Source organism: Ranitomeya variabilis, chromosome 3, assembly GCF_051348905.1.
Source record: "Ranitomeya variabilis isolate aRanVar5 chromosome 3, aRanVar5.hap1, whole genome shotgun sequence".
Lineage (NCBI taxonomy): Eukaryota > Metazoa > Chordata > Amphibia > Anura > Dendrobatidae > Ranitomeya > Ranitomeya variabilis.
The window spans coordinates 488,634,811-488,660,147 of NC_135234.1; the positions used below are offsets into that span (position 1 = coordinate 488,634,811).

A 25,337-nucleotide genomic window follows, 5' to 3' on the forward strand; every position below is an offset into this window, starting at 1 on the left:
CTGGATATTGGCAGTGAGCGTACAAGTATATGCCGGATGGCAGTGCAATAAATTTTAGCTCCTTCCATAGTATATCTGATGCTCATTGTTTTCTATGCACCACGGTCACATCTGTGAAAGGATGCTACCTATTATAAGACAGGTTCTTTTGTTATAGGCATTGGTTATTTATTGATTTCTCAGATAGGTTTTTCATTGATGTTATGTGGATGTATCCGCTCCATTTACATTGGAGGTTTTTTTGCTGACAATAAATTATTATTATTATGTTGTAATTATCAATAAACATTATGGTATTAATATTATTGAAAATTGTGGTTTAAGTCTTGTTGCGTGTCGTTTATGGCAATTTCAGACTTACTTTGGATTTGACTAAGTACAGTATGTAGCAGCATAGACACAGAGGGCTTTTAACTGCATAAATTGTATGAGAACGTGATGCGAGGAACCTGATTTTGGTTTAACTTATATGAATGGGCCACATAGACATAATTAGATTAATGCGTTGAGGCGGTAGGCCAGTCTGAACAAATGCATTTTTAGGGCACGCTTAAAACTGTGGGGATCGGGGATTAATCGTATTAACCTGTGTAGTGCATTCCAAAGAATCAGCGAAGCACGTGAAAAGTCTTGGAGATGGGAGTGGGAGGTTCTGATTATTGAGGATGCTAACCTCAGGTCAATAGCAGAACAGAGAACACGGGTAGGGTGGTATGCGGAGACCAGGGAGGAGATGTAGGGTGGTGCTCAGCCATGGAGCGCTTTGTGAATGAGGGTAATAATTTTGTATTGGATTCTGGAGCAGATGGGTAGCCAATGTAATGACTGGCACAGGGTAGAGGCATCGGTGTAACGGTTGGTGAGGAATATGATCCTGGCTGCAGCATTCAGGACAGATTGGAAAGGGTAGAGTTCGGTAAGAGAGAGGCCGTTTAGGAGAGAGTTACAATAGTCAAGACGAGAATGAATGAGTGAAACAGTAAGAGTTTTTGCAGAGTCGAAAATAAGAAAAGGGCAAATTCTAGAAATGTTTTTGAGATGCAGATAAGAAGAGCAAGCCAATGATTGGATGTGGGGGGTGAAGGAAAGCTCGGAATCAAGTATGACCCCCAAAGCAGTGGGCACGTTGCTTAGGAGTAATGGTGGAACCTCACAAGGAGATTGCAATGTCAGGGAAAGATAGGTTAGTAGAGGGAGAGAACACAAGTTCAGTTTTGGACAGGTTCAGTTTCAGATAGAGGGAGGACATAATGTTAGAGACAGCGGTAAGACAATCACTGGTGTTTTCTAAAAAGGCAGGCATGAGATCAGGAGAAGAAGTGTATAATTGGGTGTCATCAGCATAGAGATGGTACTGGAACCCAAATCTACTGATTGCTTGTCCAATAGGGGCAGTATACAAAGAAAAGAGGAGGGGACCTAGGACTGATCCTTGAGGAACCCCAACAGTAAGTTGAAGGTGAGAGAAGGAGGAACCAGCAAAAGATACAGTGAAGGAGCGATCAGAGAGATAGGGGGAGAACCAGGAGAGAACGTTGTACTTGAGGCCGATGGAGCAGAGCATAGTGAGGAGGAGCTGATGATCCACATTATCAAATGCTGCAGAGAGATCCAAGAGAATTAGCATGGAGTAGTGACCAATAGATTTAGCTGTTAGTAGAGCATTAGAGACTTTTGTGAGGGCAGTTTCAGTAGAGTGAAAAGAGCGGAAACCAGATTGAAGAGGGTCAAAAAGAGAGTTATCTGAGCGATAGCGGGTAAGATGGGAGTGGACCAGGCGTTCAAGGAGTTTAGAGATGAAGGGAAGATTAAAGACAGGTCTATAATTAGCGGCACAGTTTTGGTCGAGGGATTTTTTTTAAGTAGTGGATGCATGATGGCATGTTTAAAAGAGGAGGGAAAGATACTGGAAGAGAGAGAAAGGTTGAATATTTTTGTTAGGTGAGAGGTGACAGCCAGGGAAAGGGGCTGGAGGAGATGTGACAGAATGGGGTCACTGGTGCAAGTGGTTGGACGAGAAGATGCAAGGAGCCTGATTACTTCTTCTTCTGTAACTGGTTCAAAGTCAGAGAGTGAGCTAGATGCTGTGGGGGTGTGAGGATAGTGCATGGTCTGAGGGGATTGGGAGATAATTTCCTGTCGAATGTGGTAAATTTTCTTTCAAGTAATTGGCCAGATCATCAGCACGGAGATCCATGGTTGGGCCTGCCCTCTTGGGTTGAGTAGGGACTGGAAAGTGTCGAAGAGATGTTTAGGGTTATTGGACAGGGAGGTGATGAGGGTGTTAAAATGGGTTTGTTTGAAGAGGTGAAGGGCAGAGTTGTATGTTTTAAGCATGAACTTATGATGGATGAAATCTTCGGGTAGATTAGATTTTCTCCACAAACGTTCGGCGCACCTGGAACACCGCTGCAGGAAATGTGATTGCAGCGTGTGCCACGGTTGTCGCCGTCTGTGCCAAATTGTTCTATGTATAGGAGGTGCAGTTTCATCCAGGGCACTTTGCAGGGTTTCATTGTAATGCTTCAGTGCAGTATCAGGACATGAGATGGAGGAGATAGGGGCCAATGAGAACTGCAAGTTCTTCATACGTTTCTGGGTGTTAATGGCCTGTATGTTTCTATAAGTGTGGAAAGTGGTGGTGACCTGGACGGGATGGCAGTTCTTGATAGAGAATGAAAGAAGGTTGTGGTCAGAGAGGGGAGTTTGTGAAATCATCCACTGAGCAAAGCCGGGATAAGGCCAAGTCGAGGGAGTTTCCGTCATCATGCATTGGAGAGTTAGTATGCTGCGAGAGGCCGAAAGAGGAGGTTAGAGGTAAAAGGTGAGAAGCAGATGGGTTAAGGGGAAAAGCAATGGGGATGTTGAAATCACCCATGATGAGGGTGGGTATGTCACAGGAAAGAAAGTGAGGAAGCCAGGTGGCAAAATGATCCAGGAACTGATGAGAGGGGCCAGGAGGACGATACACCACCGCCACTCACATAGAGAAGGGGATGTAGAGTCTGACAGCATGGATCTCGAAAGAAGGGAAGACAAGAAAGAGTCATTGGGGGATAACCTGAAAGGTACATTTGGGTAAAAAGAGCAGACCAACACCTCCTCCTGCTCTGTTGTCCGATCTTGGGGTATAAGAAAAGTGTAGTCCACCATATGAAAGAGCAGCAGCAACGGTGGTATCTGACTGCTGGATCCAGGTTTCAGTAAGAGCCAGGAGATTAAGAGAATTAGAAAGGAAGAAGTCATTGATGAAAGGGAGTTTATTACACATATTACATAGTTTATTACATAATTGCGACTAGCAACTAGCCAACTAAGGCTGCCGTCACACTAGCAGTATTTGGTCAGTATTTTACATCAGTATTTGTTAGCCAAAACCAGGTGTGGAACAAATAGAGGAAAAGTATAATAGAAATATATGCACCATTTCTGTATTTATCGCCCACTGCTGGTTTTGGCTTACAAATACTGATGTAAAATACTGACCAAACACTGCTAGTATGACGGCAGCCTAACTGTCACTTAATCAATGGTTGTAAGTATGGATACCTAAGGTACTGCAATGCTTTGGGCATGAGAAAAGAGACATAGCAAACCAGAACAGCTATAATATTATTATTATTATTTATTTATTTATTTATATAGCACCATTAATTCCATGGTGCTGTACATGAGAAGGGGTTACATCAAAATACGAATATCGCTTACAGTAAACAAAACTAACAATGACAGACAGATACAGAGGGAAGAGGACCCTGCCCTTGCAGGCTTACATTCTACAGGAGTATGGGGAAGGAGACAGTAGGTCGAGGGTTGCAGTAGCTCCAATGGTGTTGAGGTGGCCGTGTGGTCATTACAGGTTGTAAGCTTCTTTGAAGAGGCGGGTTTTCAGGCTTCTTTTGAAGGATCGAAATGTGGTGGATAACCAGACGTGTTGGGGCACAGAATTCCAGAGGATGGGGGATAGTCTGGAGAAGTCTTGGAGGCAATTGGGAGAGGAGCAAACAGGCATGGAGGAGAGAAGGAGGTCTTGGGAGGACCATAGACTATGTGAGGGAAGATATTGAGAGATTAGTTTGGAAATATACAGAGGAAAAAGGTTATGGATGGCTATGTAGGTCAGTGTTAGTAGTTTAAACTGGATACATTGGGAAATTGGGAGCCAGTGAAGGGATTTGCTAAGGACGGACTGGAGGGGTGCGAGAGTGTTAGAAGGTAGGCCACAGAGGAGGATGTTGCAGTAGTCAAGGCGGGAGATGATTAGGGCTAGCACAAGCATTTTGGTAGAGTGAGGGTTGAGGAAAGGATGGAATCTGGAAATATTTTTGAGCTGGAGGCGACAGGAGGTGGCGAGAGCTTGGATGTGCAGTTTGAAGGACAGGGCAGAATCCTGGGTTACTCCGAGGCAGCAGATTTTCGGGACAGGGGAAAGCGTGATTTCATTTATTTTGATAGATAGATCAGGTAGGGAAGATATGCGAGATGGAGGAAAGATAATTAGTTCAGATTTGTCCACAATGAGCTTGAGGAAGCTAGAGGAGAAGAAGGAGGATATGGCTGATAGACACTCTGGGATTCTGGAGAGCAGAGAGGTGACATCTGGGCCAGAGAGGTAGATCGGAGTGTCATCAGCATATAGATGGTACTGGAAGCCATAGGACCTTATGAGTTGTCCCAGGCCGAGTGTATAGATTGAGAAGAGTAAGGGCCCAAGGACAGAGCCTTGAGGGACACCAACAGAGAGGGGGCGAGATGAAGAGGTAGTATGGGAGTAGGAAACGCTATATGTGCGGTTGTTAAGGTATAAGGAGATCCAAGATAGGGCGCGGTCTTTGACCCTAAAGGAAGAGAGGATCTGTAGTAGGAGGCAGTGGTCAACTGAGTCGAAGACAGGGGACAGGTCTAGAAGGAGGAGAATAGAGAATTGTCTGTTAGCTTAGGCTGTAAGTCGTTAGTAATTTTGGTCAGGGCAGTCTCAGTGGAATGGTGGGGACCGAAGCCAGATTGTAGGTTGTCGAAGAGAGAGTTAGATGCAAAGTGAGCGGAAAGTTCAGCATGGACGTGCTGCTCGAGGAGTTTGGATGCAAATGGGAGCAAAGATATGGGGCGATAGCTGGACATAGCGCTTGGGTCAAGGGATGGCTTTTTGTGGATAGGTGATAGATAGATAATACATTTCTAATTGCATGTATTTGTTAATATTATTGATATTACACCTACTCCTTATTGGGATAGGATCTTGGAGACTAGAATACCCCTTGAAATGCTTATTTTTCTATATACATACATATATACAGTATATATATATATATATATATATATATATATATATATATATATATATATATATATATATATACACACTCCTCAAAAAAATAAAGGGAACAATTAAACAACACAATGTGACCTCAAATTAGTCACACTTCTGTGAATTCAATCTGTCCAGTTATGAAGCAACACTGATTGTGAATCAATGAATCAATTTCTTCTGCTGTTGTCTCCTTCTCACCAAGCATCTTATTTATGGTTTTGTAGCCCATTCCAGCTTTGTGCAGGTCTATGATCTTGTCCCTGACATCCTTATAAAGCTCTTTGGTCTTGCCCATGTTGTAGAGGTTAGAGTCTGAATGATTAATTGAGTCTATGGACAGGAGTCTTTTAAAAATTTGACTTTGTAAGACAGCTGTGTTAAATGCAGGTAATTATTATTTTTTTTTATTATCATTGTTATTATTATACATTTTTATAGCACCATTTATTAAATGGTGCTTTACATGTGAAAAGGGGGCAAATATAGACAAATACAATATACATGAGCAAAAAACAAGGCACTTACATATACAGAAGGAGGGAGGACCCTCCCCGCGAGGGCTCACAGTCTGCAGGGCATGGGAGAGGATACACTAGGAGAGGGTAGATCTGGTTGTACAGTGGTTCAGTAGGTTGAGGATCTCTGCAGGCTGTAGGCTTGTCGAAAGAGGTGAATCTTCAGGTTCTTTTTGAATGTTTGTATGGTAGGCGAGAGTCTGATGTGTTGGGGTAGAGAGTTCCAGAGTATGGGGGTAGCACATGAGAAGTCTTGGATGTGGTTGTGGGAAGAAGAGATTAGAGGGGAGTAGAGAAGGAGATCTTGTGTGGATCGAAGGTTGCGTGTAGGTAAGTACTGGGAGACCATGCCACAGATGTATGGAGGAGACAGGATGTGGATGTCATAGTAAGGGTTTTGAACTGGAGTTTCTGGACGATAGGAAGCCAGTGAAGGGCTTAGCATAGTGGAGAGGTTGGGGAATAGCGAGGACATAGGTAGATTAGTCGGGCAGCAGAGCGTAGGATGCATTGGAGTGGTGCCAGTGTGCTAAAGGGGAGGCCAGAAAGTAAGAGGTTGCAGTAGTCAAGGTGGGATATGATAAGGGCATGCAGTAGTGTTTTTGTGGTTTTGTGGTCAAGGAATGTGCGGAGCCGGGAAATATTTTTGAGTTTGAGATGGCAGGAGGAGGTAAGGGCTTACATAGAGGGCAGAGTCGAGGATCACCCCGAGGCACCGAGCATGTGGGACTGGGGAAAGTGAGCAGTCATTGACATTTATGTATAGGTCTGGTGGAGGGGTAGAGTGAGATGGGGAAAGATGATGAATTCTGTTGTGTCCATGTTCAGTTTTAGAAAGCGAGCAGAAAAGAAGGCCAAGATAACAGACAGACAGTGGGATTTTGGTGAGTAAGGAGTTGAGGTCAAGTCCCGATAGGTAGATCTGCGAGTCATCGGTGTAGAGATGATACTGCAAACTGTGGGATTCTATGAGCTATCCCAGGCCGAAGGTGTAGATGGAGAAAAGTAGGGGTCCTAGAACTGAGTCTTGATGAACACCGATAGACAAGGGGCGCGGTGAGGAGGTGGTGTGGGAGAGGGAGACGCTGAATGTGCGGTCTGTTAGATATGACAAGATCCAGGATAGGGCCAAGTCTGTAATGCCAAGAGATGAGAGAATTTGTAGCAGGAGGGAGTGGTCCACAGTGTCAAAAGCAGAAGACAGGTCCAGGAGAAGGACAGAGCAGTGTTGCTTGCTCTAGGCGGTTAGTAGGACATTGGTGACTTTAGTTAGGGCAGTTTCAGTTGAGTGGTGGGGTCGGAAGCCCGGTTGTAACCGGTCAAACAGGGAGCAGGAGGAGAGGTGGGAGGACAGTTCAAGATGGACATGCTTTTCCAGTAGTTTTGAGGCATAAGAGAGAAGAGATATCGGGCGATAGCTAGACACAGAGGATGGGCTGAGGGAGGGCTTTTTGAGGATGGGTGTGATCTTGGCATGTTTGAAGGATGAGGGTAAGACACCAGTTGAAGAGGTGTGTTAGGCCATGTTCACACGATCCTTTTTTGCCTGCGGATTTTTCAGGTCCTGATTTTGAGAACCCGCAGTGGAAATCCGCGGTGCATTTCCACTGCGGTTTTTGGTCCTGTTTCTACTGCGGTTTCCACTGCGGGTTTCCAACTGCACTTTCTTATTGGGGCAGGTGGAAACCTGCAGCGGAATCCGCAGAAAGAATTGACATGGTACTTCTTTTTTTCCGCAGAAAATCAGCACCGATTTTCCATCGGAAAAAAGGATCGTTGACACGGCGGATTTCGTTTTCCATAGGGTTACATTGTACTGTACCCTGCATGGAAAACATCTGCGGATCCGCAGCTGCAAATCCGCTGCGGATCCGCAGCAAAAACTGCATCGTGTGAACATAGCCTTAGGGTTGGGATGAAAACTGTGGCAAGGTTAGGAATGAGGTGGTACGGGAGCACGGTGGTGAGGTGTGATCTTGACTGGAGGGTGGAGAGCTGATCTTGTCATGGTGGAGAAACTAGTTTTGGAGGAACAGGTTTGAGCAGCTAAGAGGGGCATTGGGCGCTGTGGGCCAAAGCTTTACTTGATCTTATCAACCTTCTGTTTAAAGAAAGAGGCAAAGTCTTCAGCAGAAATGAGAGGGGAGGGAGGAGGTGCTGGGAGACGGAGTAGCGAATTGAAAGTGTTGAAAAGCTCTTTAGGGATGTGAGACAGGGAGGATATGAGAGATGAGAAGTAAGTTTGTTTTGCGGCAGTTAGCGTGGACTTGAAGCTGGCGAGGGACTTCTTGTATGCAATGAAGTGGTCAACAGAACGGGATCGCTTCTATCTCCACTCAGCGACTGTAAAAGCCCGTTTCAGTTCTTTGGTCAGGATGGACAGCCAGGGCTGCCTGTTGATTGCATGAATTTTACTATGCATGAGGGGCGGCTGAATCGAATGTTGCTGTTATTGTGGTGTTATAAAAAGAGGCAGCAGCATCTGTGTCATGAAAGGAAGCTATGTCTGTAAGAGGGTGAAAGGACTAAGAGAGAGATTGTAAATTGAAGAGTTTGAGATTCCTGCAAGGGTGAGTGAGTTTGTGGAGTGGGGGTTGCGCACTAGGAGAGGAGAGAGAAGAGAATGTCAGTATGTTGTGGTCAGACAGGAGGAGGGGTGAGTTAGTGAGATTAGTAAGGGAACAGAAGCGGGTACAGATAAGGTCTAGTATGTGACCATCTTTGTGAGTGGCCGCAGAGGACCATTAAGTGAGGCCGAAGGAGGCAGTGAGCTATAAAAGTTTAGAGTCAGCTGAGGTGGAAGTATCAATGGGGATATTGAAGTCACCCATGATGATAGTGGAGATATCAGTAGAGAGGAAATGAAGTAGCCAGGTAGTGAAGTAGTAAAGAAAGGTGGAGATGGCTAGTTCTGGGGGTGGTAGTATGACAGCTAGCTGGAAGTTGGAGGGGGAATAGATGCGGAAGAAGTGCACCTCAAACAAGGGAAGAGTAGCGTAGGGTGGTAGCGGGATTGGAGAAAAGGAGCACGTGTCAGATGGGAGCGAGCCAACTCTTCCACCACGTTTGGAGCTGGTGTGAGGGGTGTGAGAGAGGTGGAATCCGCCATAGGTAAGTGCAGCCAGAGAGGTTGAGTCAGAGGGGGTGAGCCAGGTTTCAGTGATGCCAAGGATGGAGAGTTTGTTGGTGATGAAGAGGTCATGGACAAATGGCAGTTTGTTGCAGACGGAGCGTGTGTTCCATACTGCTCCACTTAGGGGGACCAGGGGAGTGAGGGCTGTATGAATGGGTATGAGGTTATCATGGTTGGGAAAATGTATAGAGGATCATGGCAGGGGGTTAGAAATGAATGTGGGGATGTGTTGAGGAGGGCCAGGATTTGGGGCTATGTCACCAGGAATGTGGAGCAGCAGAGAGAGCGTTAGAAGGTGGGAGCGGGATAGAACATGATGCGGCTGTGTGCATCTGGAGAAAAAGGATTGCATGTGGAGGAATATCTATGAGGAGGAGGTGAGATGGCTGGGGAGGATGGAGGGTGAATTACTAGTCCCTTACTAGGTGGGGGGATTACAGGAGGTAGTGAAAAATAGTAGTAGTATAGGTGTGAAAGAGAAAAGAAACTGAAACATTATAGTGGTTTGATATTCCGTTACTTTACAGTCAAATTCCAGTCCAATTCAAGTCTAATTCAGAGTACTGTAATTAGAAATCTGTAATTTGAAAGTTGGAATTTGAAGGATGACTGAATCAGACTAAAGTCTGGATCAGACCGATGGCTTCAAATATATCTAGGATTAAAACTGCTCAGCTGTGATAGAATGTGAGTGAGTGGGGCCAGAACAAATGTTCACAGTTAAGCAAAGGTCATAAAAGCGGGAGGAGGGGTTACATGGACCACTCAGATATGCCTGCAAACACATGAGCAGTGAAATATATTGTGGACACAGAGTGATGGAGTAAGTACAGCATACCATAGAAAATCAATGCAATTTACAGAGAAATTCAGGAACCAGGGAGAGCTTGGGACAGACAGTCAGGTAATGAGTTGACTAGGAGTGTCTAACTGGTCTGTAGGAGCAAGAACTCTTAATGGTTGGTAAGGGATGAAATACTTATTTCTCACTGCAAAATGCAAATAAATTTATATAATTTATATAATGTGATGTTCTGGATTTTAGTTTTGATATTCTATCTCTCAATGTTAAGATTAGCCTACTCTTAAAATTATAGACTGTTCGTGTTTTCGTTAGTGGGCAAACTTACAAAATTAGCAAGGGACCAAATTATATACATACGGTTAATATATATATATATATGCCTGTCTTTGCCACAAGGTGTTTTAGAAATTAATTGGCCCATTATCCAGTAGAATATGTGAAATTATTCATTAGCTATACATATTGATAAGTAATTACATTTTTTTCATTGTCCTAGATAACTGATGTAAATGGTGAAGGCATTTTCAGTACCTTTTCTTCAATCCAAACGGTTAATATTAGTGGAATAATAAAGTCAAAAGATCCAACTGTGGGAGTCATCACCCGGAGCCCAGAACTGAAATATTTATATTCCTGCAGTTATCCACTGGAATACATTATGAACAATACACGGCTGGATGTGTAAGTTGAAAAGGAGAGCAGCAACAAGTATTGTTAAACTTAATTTACACCACTAATTATAAATAATTGAGTTTAATATATTTAGTTTATGCAATATCAATAGAGATTTTTCTGAAACATTATTACAATACATTGCAAGTCTGCCTAGGTATTCTTTCTCCTTTGCACAAATGAACACAACTGTACTTTGTTTTTCAAAGTTATGTATATTTTTTATTAGCAAGTAATATAATAAAGAAACCATACTAGTTTGGTATTGTCATATTTATATTTAAGGAATCATATTGCCGGGTCATTTTTACCATATAATGAATGAGTAAAAACAAAGTCCAAAAAACATTCCTTTCTATGGCTATATTGATGGAGAAAATATAACAGTTATAGCTCTTGGAAGAAGGAGTGTAAAAAAAAAAAAAAAAAAAAAAATTAGTGCATTAGTGCCAGCCGCAGTACTAGTACGGCGCACCGATCACCGCGGTCTCGCGCTGAGCGCCGCGGTGATCGGGTGCGGGTGTCAGCTGTATATGACAGCTGACACCCCGCAGCAATGCCCACGATCGGCGCTATCGCCGATCGCGGGCATTTAACCCCTCTGATGCCGCTGTCAATAGTGACAGCGGCATAGAGGGGGATTGCGCAGGGACGGGGGCTCCCTGCGCTCTCCCACCGGAGCAACGCGATGAGATCGCGCTGCTCCGATGACCTGGAAGGAGTCCCCGGATCCAAGATGGCCGCGGGACTCCTTCCGGGTCATGAGATGACCCTGCTGTGAGAGTGTGAGTGCTGTGCACACTGTCAGATCATCGATCTGTGATGTCCCCCCCTGGGACAAAGTAAAAAAGTAAAAAAAAAATGTCCACATGTGTAAAAAAAAATAAAAAAAAATTCCTAAATAAAGAAAAAAAAAATATATTCCCATAAATACATTTCTTTATCTAAATAAAAAAAAACACACAATAAAAGTACACATATTTAGTATTGCCGCGTCCGTAACGACCCCACCTATAAAATTATATCACTAGTTAACCCCTTCAGTGAACACCGTAAAAAAACAACAAAAAACGAGGCAAAAAACAACGCTTTATTCTCATACCTCCAAACAAAAAGTGGAATAACACGCGATCAAAAAGACGGATATAAATAACTATGGTACCGCTGAAAACGTCATCTTGTCCTGCAAAAAAAAAGCCGCCAAACAGCATTATCAGCATAAAAATAAAAAAGTTATAGCTCTCAGAATAAAGCGATGCAAAAACAATTATTTTTTTATATAAAATAGTTTTTATTGTGTAAAAGTGCCAAAACATAAAAAAATTACATAAATGAAGTATCGCTGTAATCATACTGTCCCGAAGAATAAAACTGCTTTATCCTTTTTACCAAACGTGGAACGGTATAAACGCCCCCCCTAAAAGAATTTCAGGAATTGCTGGTTTTTGTTCATTCCGCCTCCCAAAAATCAGAATAAAAAGCGATCAAAAAATGTCATGTACCCGAAAATGGTACCAATAAAAACGGCAACTCGTCCCGCAAAAAACAAGATCTCACATGACTCTATGGACCAAAATATGGAAAAATTATAGCTCTCAAAATGTGGTGATGCAAAAACTATTTTTTGCAATAAAAAGCGTCTTTTAGTGTGTGATGGCTGCCAACCATAAAAATCCGCCCAAAAAACGCTATAATAGTAAATCAAATCCCCCTTCATCACCCCCTTAGTTAGGGAAAAATAATAAAATTTTTAAAAATATATTTATTTCCATTTTCCCGTTACTACTTTCACACTAGCGTCGGTACGGGGCCATCGCGCTGCGTCGGCCCGACATACCGACGCATACTGTGCAAGCGCCGCACAACGGGGGCAGCGGATGCTGTTTTTCCACGCATCCGCTGCCCCATTGTGAGGTGCGGGGAGGTGGGGGCGGAGTTCCAGCCGCGCATGCGCTGTCGGAAATGGTGGACCGTCAGCACAAAAAAAGTTACATGTAACGTTTTTTGCTGCCGGCGGTCCGCCACAACACGACGCAACCGTCGCACGACGCTTGCGGCGTGTGTCAATATGTCGCTAATGTTAGTCTATGGGGAAAAACGCATCCTGCAGATGACTTTGCAGGATGCGTTTTTTCGCCAAAATGACGCATTGCGACGTATGCAAAAAAACGCTAGTGTGAAAGTAGCGCTAGGGTTAGGACTAGGGTTAGGGCTAGGGTTAGGGTTGGTGTTAGGGCTAGAGTTAGGGCTGGGGTTAGGGTTGGGGTTAGGGTTTCAGTTAGAATTGGGGAGTTTTCACTGTTTAGGCACATCAGGGGCTCTCCAAACGCGACATGGCGTCCGATCTCAATTCCAGCCAATTCTGCTTTGAAAAACTAAAACAGTGCTCCTTCCCTTCCGAGTTCTCCTGTGCGCCCAAACAGTGGTTCCCCCCAACATATGGGGTATCAGCATTCTCAGGACAAGTTGGACAACAACTTTTGGGGTCCAATTTGTCCTGTTACCCTTGGGAAAATAAAAATGTGGGGGCTAAAATATAATTTTCGTGGAAAAAAAATATTTTTTATTTTCACGGCTCTGCGTGATAAACTGTAGTGAAACACTTGTTGGTTCAAAGTTCTCACAACACATCTAGATAAGTTCCATGGGGGGTCTAGTTTCCAATATGGGGTCACTTGTGGGGGGTTTCTACTGTTTAGGTACATCAGGGGCTCTGCAAATGCAACATGACACCTGCAGACCAATCTGTTATGACCCCAATGGCGAGGGTCTCAGAGAAACAAGTAAGTCTGTGACGTACAAAAATCCAGCTCATAGGGCAGTGGTAACTGGGTTGACCATATATCTACTCCTAACGCCAACACTAGCAGTAGCCGGGGAACATGCCTACGTTGGTCGCTAGATGTCTCGCGCCAGCCGGAGGACTAACTACCCCTAGAAGAGGAAAACAAAGACCTCTCTTGCCTCCAGAGAATAGACCCCAAAAGTAGGATAGTAGCCCCCCCACAAATAATAACGGTGAGGTAAGAGGAAATGACAAACACAGGGATGAACTAGATTTTAGCAAAGAGAGGCCCACTTACTAATAGCAGAATGTAGTAAGATAACTTATATGGTCAACAAAAACCCTATCAAAATCCACACTGGAGATTCAAGAACCCCCGAACCGTCTAACGGCCCGGGGGGAGAACACCAGCCACCCTAGAGCTTCCAGCAAGGTCAGGAAACAGATTATATACAAGCTGGACAAAAATGCAAACCAAAACAAATAGCAAAAAGCAAGAAAGCAGACTTAGCTTAATCAAGCAGGAACCAGGATCAGTAGACAAGAGCACTACAGATTAGCTCTGATATCAACATTGCCAGGCATTGAACTGAAGGTCCAGGGAGCTTATATAGCAACACCCCTGACCTAACGACCCAGGTGAGAATACAAGGGATGAATGACATACCCAGAGTCAAATCACTAGTAGCCACTAGAGGGAGCCAAAAGGTAAATTCACAACAGTACCCCCCCCTTAGTGAGGGGTCACCGAACCCTCACCAAGACCACCAGGGCGATCAGGATGAGCGGCGTGAAAGGCACGAACTAAATCGGCCGCATGCACATCAGAGGCGACCACCCAGGAATTATCCTCCTGACCATAGCCCTTCCACTTGACCAGGTACTGAAGCCTCCGCCTGGAGAGACGAGAATCTAAGATCTTCTCCACCACGTACTCCAACTCGCCCTCAACCAACACCGGAGCAGGAGGCTCAGCAGAAGGAACCACAGGCACAACGTACCGCCGCAACAAGGACCTATGAAATACGTTGTGGATGGCAAACGACACCGGAAGATCCAGGCGAAAGGATACAGGATTAATGATTTCCAATATCTTGTAAGGACCAATGAAGCGAGGCTTAAATTTGGGAGAGGAGACCTTCATAGGAACAAATCGAGAAGACAGCCACACCAAATCCCCAACGCGAAGTCGGGGACCCACACCGCGGCGGCGGTTGGCAAAACGCTGAGCCTTCTCCTGTGACAACTTCAAGTTGTCCACCACATGCCCCCAGATCCGCTGCAACCTATCCACCACGGAATCCACCCCAGGACAGTCAGAAGGCTCCACATGTCCCGAGGAAAAATGAGGATGGAAACCAGAGTTGCAGAAAAATGGCGAAACCAAGGTGGCGGAACTAGCCCGATTATTAAGGGCAAATTCAGCCAACGGCAAGAAGGTCACCCAATCATCCTGATCAGAAGAGACAAAACACCTCAAATAAGCCTCCAGAGTCTGATTAGTTCGCTCCGTTTGTCCGTTAGTCTGGGGATGGAAAGCGGATGAAAACGACAACTCAATGCCCATCCTACCACAAAAGGATCGCCAGAACCTGGAAACAAACTGGGATCCTCTGTCCGACACAATATTCTCAGGAATGCCGTGCAAACGAACCACGTTCTGGAAGAACACAGGAACCAGATCAGAAGAGGAGGGCAGCTTAGGCAAAGGAACCAAATGGACCATCTTGGAGAAACGGTCACATATCACCCAGATGACAGACATGCCCTGAGACACCGGAAGATCAGAAATGAAATCCATAGAGATGTGTGTCCAAGGTCTCTTCGGGACAGGCAAGGGCAAGAGCAACCCGCTGGCACGAGAGCAGCAAGGCTTAGCTCGAGCACAAGTACCACAGGACTGTACAAATGACCGCACATCCCTTGACAAGGAAGGCCACCAAAAGGACCTGGCCACCAGATCTCTGGTGCCAAAAATTCCCGGGTGCCCTGCCAACACCGAGGAATGAACCTCGGAAATGACTCTGCTGGTCCATCTAGCAGGCACAAACAATCTGTCAGGTGGACAAGAGTCAGGCCTACCAGCCTGAAATCTCTGCAACACACGTCGCAGATCTGGAGAAATAGCAGACACGATAATAACTCCTTCCTTAAGAATACCCACAGGTTCAGCGACTCCAGGAGTATCAGGCACAAAGCTCCTAGACAGAGCATCGGCCTTCACATTCTTAGAACCTGGTAAATACGAGACCACAAAGTCAAAACGGGAGAAAAACAATGACCAGCGGGCCTGTCTAGGATTCAGGCGTTTAGCAGACTCGAGATACATCAGATTTTTGTGATCAGTCAAGACCACCACACGATGCTTAGCACCCTCGAGCCAATGACGCCACTCCTCAAATGCCCACTTCATGGCCAACAACTCCCGATTGCCCACATCATAATTTCGCTCTGCCGGTGAAAACTTCCTAGAGAAAAAGGCACAAGGTCTCATAGTAGAGCAACCAGGGCCTCTCTGCGACAAAACGGCCCCTGCCCCAATCTCCGAAGCATCCACCTCAACCTGAAAGGGAAGTGAGATGTCAGGCTGGCACAAAACAGGCGCCGAAGTAAACCGGCGTTTTAACTCCTGGAAAACCTCCACGGCAGCAGGAGCCCAGTTAGCTACATCAGAGCCTTTCTTGGTCATATCCGTCAGCGGTTTAACAACGCTAGAGAAATTTGCGATAAAACGACGGTAGAAGTTAGCAAAACCCAAGAACTTCTGAAGACTCTTAACTGACGAGGGTTGAGTCCAATCATGAATAGCTCGGACCTTGACTGGATCCATCTCCACAGCAGAAGGGGAAAAAATGAACCCCAAAAAGGGAACCTTCTGTACACCAAAGAGACACTTTGAGCCTTTTACAAACAAAGAATTTTCACGCAGAATCTCAAAAACCATCCTGACCTGCTCCACTTGCGAGTCCCAATCATCAGAAAAAAACAGAATATCGTCCAGATAAACAATCAAAAATTTATCCAGATACTTCCGGAAAATGTCATGCATGAAGGACTGAAAAACTGAAGGTGCATTAGAGAGACCGAATGGCATCACCAAGTACTCAAAATGACCTTCGGGCGTATTGAATGCGGTTTTCCATTCATCGCCCTGCCTAATGCGCACAAGGTTGTACGCACCACGAAGGTCTATCTTGGTGAACCACTTGGCACCTTTAATCCGGGCAAACAAATCTGACAACAGCGGCAAAGGATACTGAAATTTGACAGTGATATTATTTAAAAGCCGATAATCAATACAAGGCCTCAAAGATCCGTCCTTTTTTGCCACAAAAAAGAATCCCGCACCAAGAGGGGAAGAAGAAGGACGGATATGCCCCTTCTCAAGAGACTCCTTGATATATGAACGCATCGCGGTATGTTCAGGTACCGACAGATTAAACAGTCTCCCCTTAGGAAACTTACTGCCAGGAATCAAATCTATTGCACAGTCACATTCCCTATGAGGAGGCAGTGCACTGGACTTAGACTCGCTGAAGACATCCTGATAATCGGACAAATACGCCGGAACTTCCGAAGGCGTAGAAGAAGCAATAGACAAGGGCAGGGAATCTCCATGAATTCCATGGCAGCCCCAACTTGACACTGACATAGCCTTCCAGTCCAAGACTGGATTATGGGTCTGTAACCATGGCAAACCCAAAACAACCAAATCATGCATTTTATGCAGAACAAGAAAACGTATTACCTCCCGATGTTCAGGAGTCATGCACATGGTAACCTGTGTCCAAAACTGCGGTTTATTTTTTGCCAATGGCGTAGAATCAATACCCCTAAGAGGGATAGGATTTTCCAATGGCTCAAGAACAAATCCGCAGCGCTTGGCAAATGACAGATCCATAAGGCTCAGGGCAGCACCCGAGTCCACAAACGCCATGACAGGATACGATGACAGTGAGCAAATCAAAGTTACAGATAGAATAAATTTAGGTTGCAAATTACCAATGGCGACAGGACTAACAACCTTAGTAAGACGTTTAGAGCATGCTGAGATAACATGTGTAGAATCACCACAGTAGTAACACAAGCCATTCTGGCGTCTATGAATTTTCCGCTCATTTCTAGTCAGGATTCTATCACATTGCATTAAATCAGGTGTCTGTTCAGACAACACCATGAGGGAATTAGCGGTTTTGCGCTCCCGCAACCGCCGGTCGATTTGAATAGCCAGGGCCATAGAATCATTCAGACCTGTGGGAATGGGAAAACCCACCATCACATTCTTAATGGCTTCAGAAAGGCCATTTCTAAAATTAGCAGCCAATGCACACTCGTTCCACTGGGTCAGCACGGACCATTTCCGAAATTTTTTGCAATACACTTCAGCCTCGTCCTGGCCCTGAGACATAGCCAGCAAGGCCTTTTCTGCCTGAATCTCAAGATTGGGTTCCTCATAAAGCAAACCGAGCGCCAGAAAAAACGCATCAATGTCAGCCAATGCCGGATCTCCTGGCGCCAGCGAGAAGGCCCAATCCTGAGGGTCGCCCCGTAAAAAAGAAATAACAATTTTTACTTGCTGAGCGGAGTCTCCAGATGAACAGGGTTTCAGGGACAAAAACAATTTACAATTATTCCTGAAATTTCTAAATTTAAATCGGTCTCCGGAAAACGGTTCAGGAATCGGTATCTTAGGTTCTGACATAGGACTTCTGATAACATAATCTTGTATGCCCTGCACACGAGCAGCAAGCTGGTCCACACTTGTAATCAAGGTCTGGACATTCATGCCTGCAGCAAACACAAGCCACTCAGAGGTAAAGGGGAAAAGAAAAAAAAATGAGAGAGAGAAAAAAAACTCAGAACTTTCTTTCTTATAATCCCGCTTCTGCAATGCATTTAACATTTAATACTGGCCTGGCAAACTGTTATGACCCCAATGGCGAGGGTCTCAGAGAAACAAGTAAGTCTGCGACGTACAAAAATCCAGCTCATAGGGCAGTGGTAACTGGGTTGACCATATATCCACTCCTAACGCCAACACTAGCAGTAGCCGGGGAACATGCCTACGTTGGTCGCTAGATGTCTCGCGCCAGCCGGAGGACTAACTACCCCTAGAAGAGGAAAACAAAGACCTCTCTTGCCTCCAGAGAATAGACCCCAAAAGTAGGATAGTAGCCCCCCACAAATAATAACGGTGAGGTAAGAGGAAATGACAAACACAGGGATGAACTAGATTTTAGCAAAGAGAGGCCCACTTACTAATAGCAGAATGTAGTAAGATAACTTATATGGTCAACAAAAACCCTATCAAAATCCACGCTGGAGATTCAAGAACCCCCGAACCGTCTAACGGCCCGGGGGGAGAACACCAGCCACCCTAGAGCTTCCAGCAAGGTCAGGAAACAGATTATATACAAGCTGGACAAAAATACAAACCAAAACAAATAGCAAAAAGCAAGAAAGCAGACATAGCTTAATCAAGCAGGAACCAGGATCAGTAGACAAGAGCACTACAGATTAGCTCTGATATCAACGTTGCCAGGCATTGAACTGAAGGTCCAGGGAGCTTATATAGCAACACCCCTGACCTAACGACCCAGGTGAGAATACAAGGGATGAATGACATACCCAGAGTCAAATCACTAGTAGCCACTAGAGGGAGCCAAAAGGTAAATTCACAACACCAATCCATCTAAGTCTGCATTTCAAACGGCGCTCCTTCCCTTCCGAGCTCTGCCGTGCGCCCAAACAGTGGTTCCCCCCATATATGGGGTATCAGCGTACTCAGGACAGATTGGACAACAACTTTTGGGGTCCAATTTGTCCTGTTACCCTTGGGAAAAGAAAAACGTGGGGGCTAAAATATAATTTTCGTGGAAAAAAAAAAATTTATTTTCACGGCTCTGCGTGATAAACTGTAGTGAAACACTTGTTGGTTCAAAGTTCTCACAACACATCTAGATAAGTTCCATGGGGGGTCTAGTTTCCAATATGCGGTCACTTGTGGGGGGTTTCTACTGTTTAGGTACATCAGGGGCTCTGCAAATGCAACATGACACCTGCAGACCAATCCATCTAAGTCTGCATTTCAAACGGCGCTCCTTCCCTTCCGAGCTCTGCCGTGCACCCAAACAGTGGTTCCCCCCAATGCTTGGGGTATCAGCATACTCAGGACAAATTGGACAATAACTTTTGTGGTCCAATTTCTCCTGTTACCCTTGGGAAAAAAAAATTGCGGGCTAAAACATCATTTTGTGGAAAGAAAAAATGATTTTTTCATTTTCACAGCGCTACATTCTAAACTTTAGTGAAACAATTGGGGGTTAAAAGTGCTCACCACACATCTAGATAAGTTCCTTAGGGGGTCTTCTTTCCAAAATGGTGTCACTTGTGGGGGTTTTTACTGTTTAGGCACGTCAGGGGCTCTCCAAACACGACATGGGTTCCGATCTCAATTCCAGCCAATTTTGCATTGAAAAGTCAAATGGCGCTCCTTCCCTTCCGAGCTCTGCCATGCGCCCAAACAGTGGTTTATCCCCATATATGAAGTATCAGCATACTCAGGACAAATTGCACAATAACTTTTGGGGTCCAATTTATCCTGTTACCCTTGGGAAAATAAAAAATTTGGGGCAAAAAGATCATTTTTTGTGAAAATTAATATTATTATTTTTTTACGGTTCTACATTATAAACTTCTGTGAAGCACTTGGAGGTTCAAAGTGCTCACCGCACATCTAGATTAGTTCCTTAGAGGGTCTACTTTCCAAAATGGTGTCACTTGTGGGGGTTTCCACTGTTTAGGCACGTCAGGGGCTCTCCAAACACGACATGGGTTCCGATCTCAATTCCAGCCAATTTTGCATTGAAAAGTCAAATGGCGCTCCTTCCCTTCCGAGCTCTGCCATGCGCCCAAACAGTGGTTTATCCCCATATATGAAGTATCAGCATACTCAGGACAAATTGCACAATAACTTTTGGGGTCCAATTTACCCTGCTACCCTTGGGAAAATAAAAAATTTGGGGCAAAAAGATCATTTTTTGTGAAAATTAATATTATTTTTTTTTACGGCTCTACATTATAAACTTCTGTGAAGCACTTGGAGGTTCAAACAGCTAACCACACATCTAGATTTGTTCCTTAGAGGGTCTACTTTCCAAAATGGTGTCACTTGTGGGGGTATCCACTGTTTAGGCACGTCAGGGGCTCTCCAAACACGACATGGGTTCCGATTTGAATTCCAGCCAATTTTGCATTGAAAAGTCAAATGGCGCTCCTTCCCTTCCGAGCTCTGCCATGCGCCCAAACAGTGGTTTATCCCCATATATGAAGTATCAGCGTACCCCGGACAAATTGCACAACAACTTTTTGGGGTCCAATTTATCCTGTTACCCTTGGGAAAATAAAAAATTTGGGGAAAAAAGATCATTTTTTGTGAAAATTAATATGAATTTTTTTTACGGCTCTACATTATAAACTTCTGTGAAGCACTTGGAGGTTCAAAGTGCTCCCCGCACATCTAGATTAGTTACTTAGAGGGTCTACTTTCCAAAATGGTGTCACTTTGTGGGGGTTTCCACTGTTTAGGCACGTCAGGGGCTCTCCAAACATGACATGGGTTCCGATCTCAATTCCAGCCAATTTTTGTTGTGAATTAGACTTTTTTGGCTCCCTCTAGTGGTTACTAGTGATATGACTCTGGGATTTCCTTCCCTCTGTCTGCACCCAGCTGAGTCGTTACTTCAGGGGTGTTGCTATATAAACCTCCTGGAACCTTAGTCCAGTGCCTGGCATCGGTGTTATCAGACACATTCTGTTTGCTCCTGTTTGCTGGTCCTGGTTCGTGTTAAATTAAGCTAAGTCTTGCTTCTTTGTTTTTTGGGTTATTTGTTTGCTATCATTTTTGTCCAGCTTGTACTAAATGTGATTCCTGACCTTGCTGGAAGCTCTAGGGGGCTGGTGTTCTCCCCCCGGGCCGTTAGACAGTTCGGGGGTTCTTGTATTTCCAGTGTGGATATTTTTGATAGGATTTTTTGCTGACCATATAAGTTATCTTTCTATATTCTGCTATTAGCTAATGGGCCTCTCTTTGCTAAATTCCTAGCTCATTCTTATGTTTGTCTTTTCCTCTTACCTCACCGTTATTATTTGTGGGGGGCTTCTATCCAACTTTTTGGGGTATTTCCTCTGGAGGCAAGAAAGGTTTTTCTTTTCCCTTCTAGGGGTAGTTAGCTCTCCGGCTGGCGCGAGACGTCTAGGATCAACGCAGGAACGTTCCCCGGCTGCTGGTATTTGTGGTGCTAGGATTAGTTATATGGTCAGCCCAGTTACCACTGCCCTATGAGCTGGTTTTCTGTATTTACTGACTTAGCATTATTCCTGAGACCCTCTGCCATTGGGGTCATAACAGTATGCCAGGCCAATATTGAATGTTTAAAGCATTGCAGAAGTGGGATAATAAGAAAGGAAATTCTGAGTTTTTTTTTTTCCTTCCTTCTCTTCCTCCCCTTTACCTTTGAGTGGCGTGTGCTTGCTGCAGACATGAATGTGCAGACCTTGATTACAAGTGTTGACCAGCTGGCAGCTCGTGTGCAGGGTATACAAGATTTTGTTACCAGTAGTCCTATGTCTGAACCTAAAATACCTATTCCGGAATTGTTTTCTGGAGATCGATTTAGGTTTAGGAATTTCAAGAATAATTGTAAATTGTTTCTTTCTCTGAGACCCCGTTCATCTGGAGATTCTGCTCAGCAAGTTAAAATTGTTATTTCTTTTTTACGGGGCGACCCTCAGGATTGGGCTTTCTCGCTAGCGCCAGGAGATCCGGCATTGGCGAATATTGATGCGTTTTTTCTGGCGCTCGGATTGCTTTACGAGGAACCTAATCTTGAAATTCAGGCAGAAAAAGCCTTGCTGGCTATTTCTCAGGGTCAGGATGAAGCTGAAGTGTATTGCCAAAAATTTCGGAAATGGTCCGTGCTTACTCAGTGGAATGAGTGTGCTCTGGCCGCAAATTTCAGAAATGGCCTTTCTGAAGCCATTAAGAATGTGATGGTGGGTTTCCCCATTCCTACAAGTTTGAATGATTCTATGGCGCTTGCTATTCAAATTGACCGGCGTTTGCGGGAGCGCAAAACCGCTAATCCTCTGGTGGTGTTGTCTGAACAAACACCTGATTTAATGCAATGTGATAGAATTCAGACTAGAAATGAACGGAAAAATCATAGACGTCAGAATGGGTTGTGTTTTTACTGTGGTGATTCTACACATGTTATATCAGCATGCTCTAAACGCCTAACAAGGGTTGTTAGTCCTGTCGCCATTGGTAATTTGCAACCTAAATTTATTTTGTCTGTGACTTTAATTTGCTCTTTGTCTTCTTACCCTGTTATGGCGTCTGTGGATTCAGGTGCCGCCCTGAGTCTTATGGATCTGTCATTTGCCAAGCGCTGTGGTTTTGTTCTTGAACCGTTAGTAAATCCTATTCCTCTTAGAGGTATTGATGCTATGCCATTGGCGGAAAATAAACCGCAGTTTTGGATGCAGGTGACCATGTGCATGACTCCTGAACATCGGGAGGTTATTCGTTTTCTTGTTCTGCATAAAATGCATGATTTGGTCGTTTTGGGTCTGCCATGGTTACAGACCCACAATCCAGTCCTGGATTGGAAGGCAATGTCTGTGTCAAGTTGGGGCTGTCAGGGAATTCATGCTGATTCCCCGCCGGTGTCTATTGCTTCCTCTACTCCTTCGGAAGTTCCTGAGTATTTGTCTGATTATCAGGATGTATTCAGTGAGTCCAGATCCAGTGCTCTGCCTCCTCATAGGGACTGTGACTGCGCCATAGATTTGATTCCAGGTAGTAAATTTCCTAAGGGAAGATTATTTAATCTGTCAGTACCTGAGCATGCCGCAATGCGTTCATATATCAAGGAGTCTCTGGAGAAGGGGCATATCCATCCATCCTCTTCCCCTCTTGGTGCGGGATTCTTTTTTGTGGCTAAGAAGGACGGATCTTTGAGACCTTGTATTGACTATCGGCTACTGAATAAAATCACTGTAAAATTTCAGTATCCTTTGCCTCTCTTGTCGGACTTGTTTGCCCGGATTAAGGGTGCCAAGTGGTTCACCAAGATAGATCTTCGTGGTGCATACAACCTTGTGCGCATTAAGCAAGGTGATGAATGGAAGACTGCATTTAATACGCCCGAAGGTCATTTTGAGTACTTGGTGATGCCTTTTGGGCTTTCTAATGCTCCCTCAGTATTTCAGTCCTTTATGCATGATATTTTCCGGAAGTATCTGGATAAATTTATGATTGTTTATCTGGACGATATTCTGGTTTTCTCTGAAGATTGGGACTCACATGTGGAGCAGGTCAGGATGGTGTTTCAGGTTTTGCGTGAGAATGCCTTGTTTGTTAAAGGCTCAAAGTGTCTCTTTGGAGTACAGAAAGTTCCCTTTTTGGGGTTTATTTTTTCCCCTTCTGCTGTGGAGATGGACCCAGTCAAGGTCCGAGCTATTCATGAGTGGACTCAACCCACGTCAGTTAAGAGTCTTCAGAAGTTCTTGGGTTTTGCTAACTTCTACCGTCGTTTTATCGCTAATTTTTCTAGCGTTGTTAAACCTTTGACGGATATGACCAAGAAAGGTTCTGATGTTGCTAACTGGGCTCCTGCAGCCGTGGAGGCATTCCAGGAGTTGAAGCGCCGGTTTACTTTGGCGCCTGTTTTGTGCCAGCCTGATGTCTCACTTCCCTTTCAGGTCGAGGTGGATGCTTCTGAAATTGGGGCAGGGGCCGTTTTGTCACAGAGAGGCCCTGGTTGCTCGGTAATGAGACCATGTGCTTTCTTCTCTAGGAAGTTTTCGCCTGCTGAGCGGAATTATGATGTGGGCAATCGGGAATTACTGGCCATGAAGTGGGCATTTGAGGAGTGGCATCATTGGCTCGAGGGTGCTAAGCATCGTGTGGTGGTCTTGACTGATCACAAAAATTTGATGTATCTCGAGTCTGCTAAACGCTTGAATCCTAGACAGGCCCGCTGGTCATTGTTTTTCTCCCGTTTTGACTTTGTGGTCTCGTATTTACCAGGTTCAAAGAATGTGAAAGCTGATGCTCTTTCAAGGAGCTTTGTGCCTGACTCTCCTGGAGTCACAGAACCTGTTGGTATTCTTAAAGAAGGAGTTATTTTGTCAGCCATTTCTCCTGATTTGCGACGTGTGTTGCAGAGATTTCAAGCTGGTAGACCTGACTCTTGTCCACCTGACAGACTGTTTGTTCCTGATAAGTGGACCAGCAGAGTCATTTCCGAGGTTCATTCCTCGGTGTTGGCAGGTCATCCGGGAATTTTTGGCACCAGAGATCTGGTGGCTAGGTCATTTTGGTGGCCTTCCTTGTCACGGGATGTACGGTCATTTGTGCAGTCCTGTGGGACTTGTGCTCGAGCTAAGCCTTGCTGTTCCTGTGCCAGCGGGTTGCTCTTGCCCTTGCCTGTCCCGAAGAGGCCTTGGACACATATTTCCATGGATTTCATTTCTGATCTCCCGGTGTCTCGGGGTATGTCTGTCATCTGGGTGGTATGTGATCGCTTTTCAAAAATGGTCCATTTGGTGCCTTTGCCTAAGCTGCCTTCCTCTTCCGATCTGGTTCCTGTGTTCCTTCAGAATGTGGTTCGTTTACACGGCATTCCTGAGAATATTGTGTCTGACAGAGGATCCCAGTTTGTTTCCAGGTTCTGGCGATCCTTTTGTGCTAGGATGGGCATTGATTTATCGTTCTCGTCTGCCTTTCATCCTCAGACTAATGGACAAACTGAGCGAACTAATCAGACTCTGGAAGCTTACTTGAGGTGTTTTGTTTCAGCAGATCAGGATGATTGGGTGACCTTCTTGCCGTTGGCTGAGTTTGCCCTAAATAATCGGGCTAGTTCCGCTACTTTGGTTTCGCCATTTTTCTGCAACTCTGGTTTCCATCCTCGTTATTCCTCGGGACATGTGGAGCCTTCTGACTTTCCTGGAGTAGATTCTGTGGTGGATAGGTTGCAGCAGATCTGGAATCATGTGGTGGACAACTTGAAGTTGTCACAGGAGAAGGCTCAGCGTTTTGCCAACCGCCG

General features: G+C 44.9%; 1 protein-coding gene across 2 annotated transcripts in view; it reads left to right on the forward strand.

Moving 5' to 3' along the window:
* LOC143816432 (zona pellucida-like domain-containing protein 1) overlaps positions 1-25,337 on the forward strand; it is a 100,171-nt gene that overhangs the window by 22,626 nt on the left and 52,208 nt on the right. For both annotated transcript variants that reach the window (XM_077296796.1, XM_077296797.1), the window contains exon 4: positions 10,261-10,445. In XM_077296796.1, the coding sequence (XP_077152911.1) occupies positions 10,261-10,445 (185 nt within the window). The remainder of the gene's footprint in view (positions 1-10,260; positions 10,446-25,337) is intronic.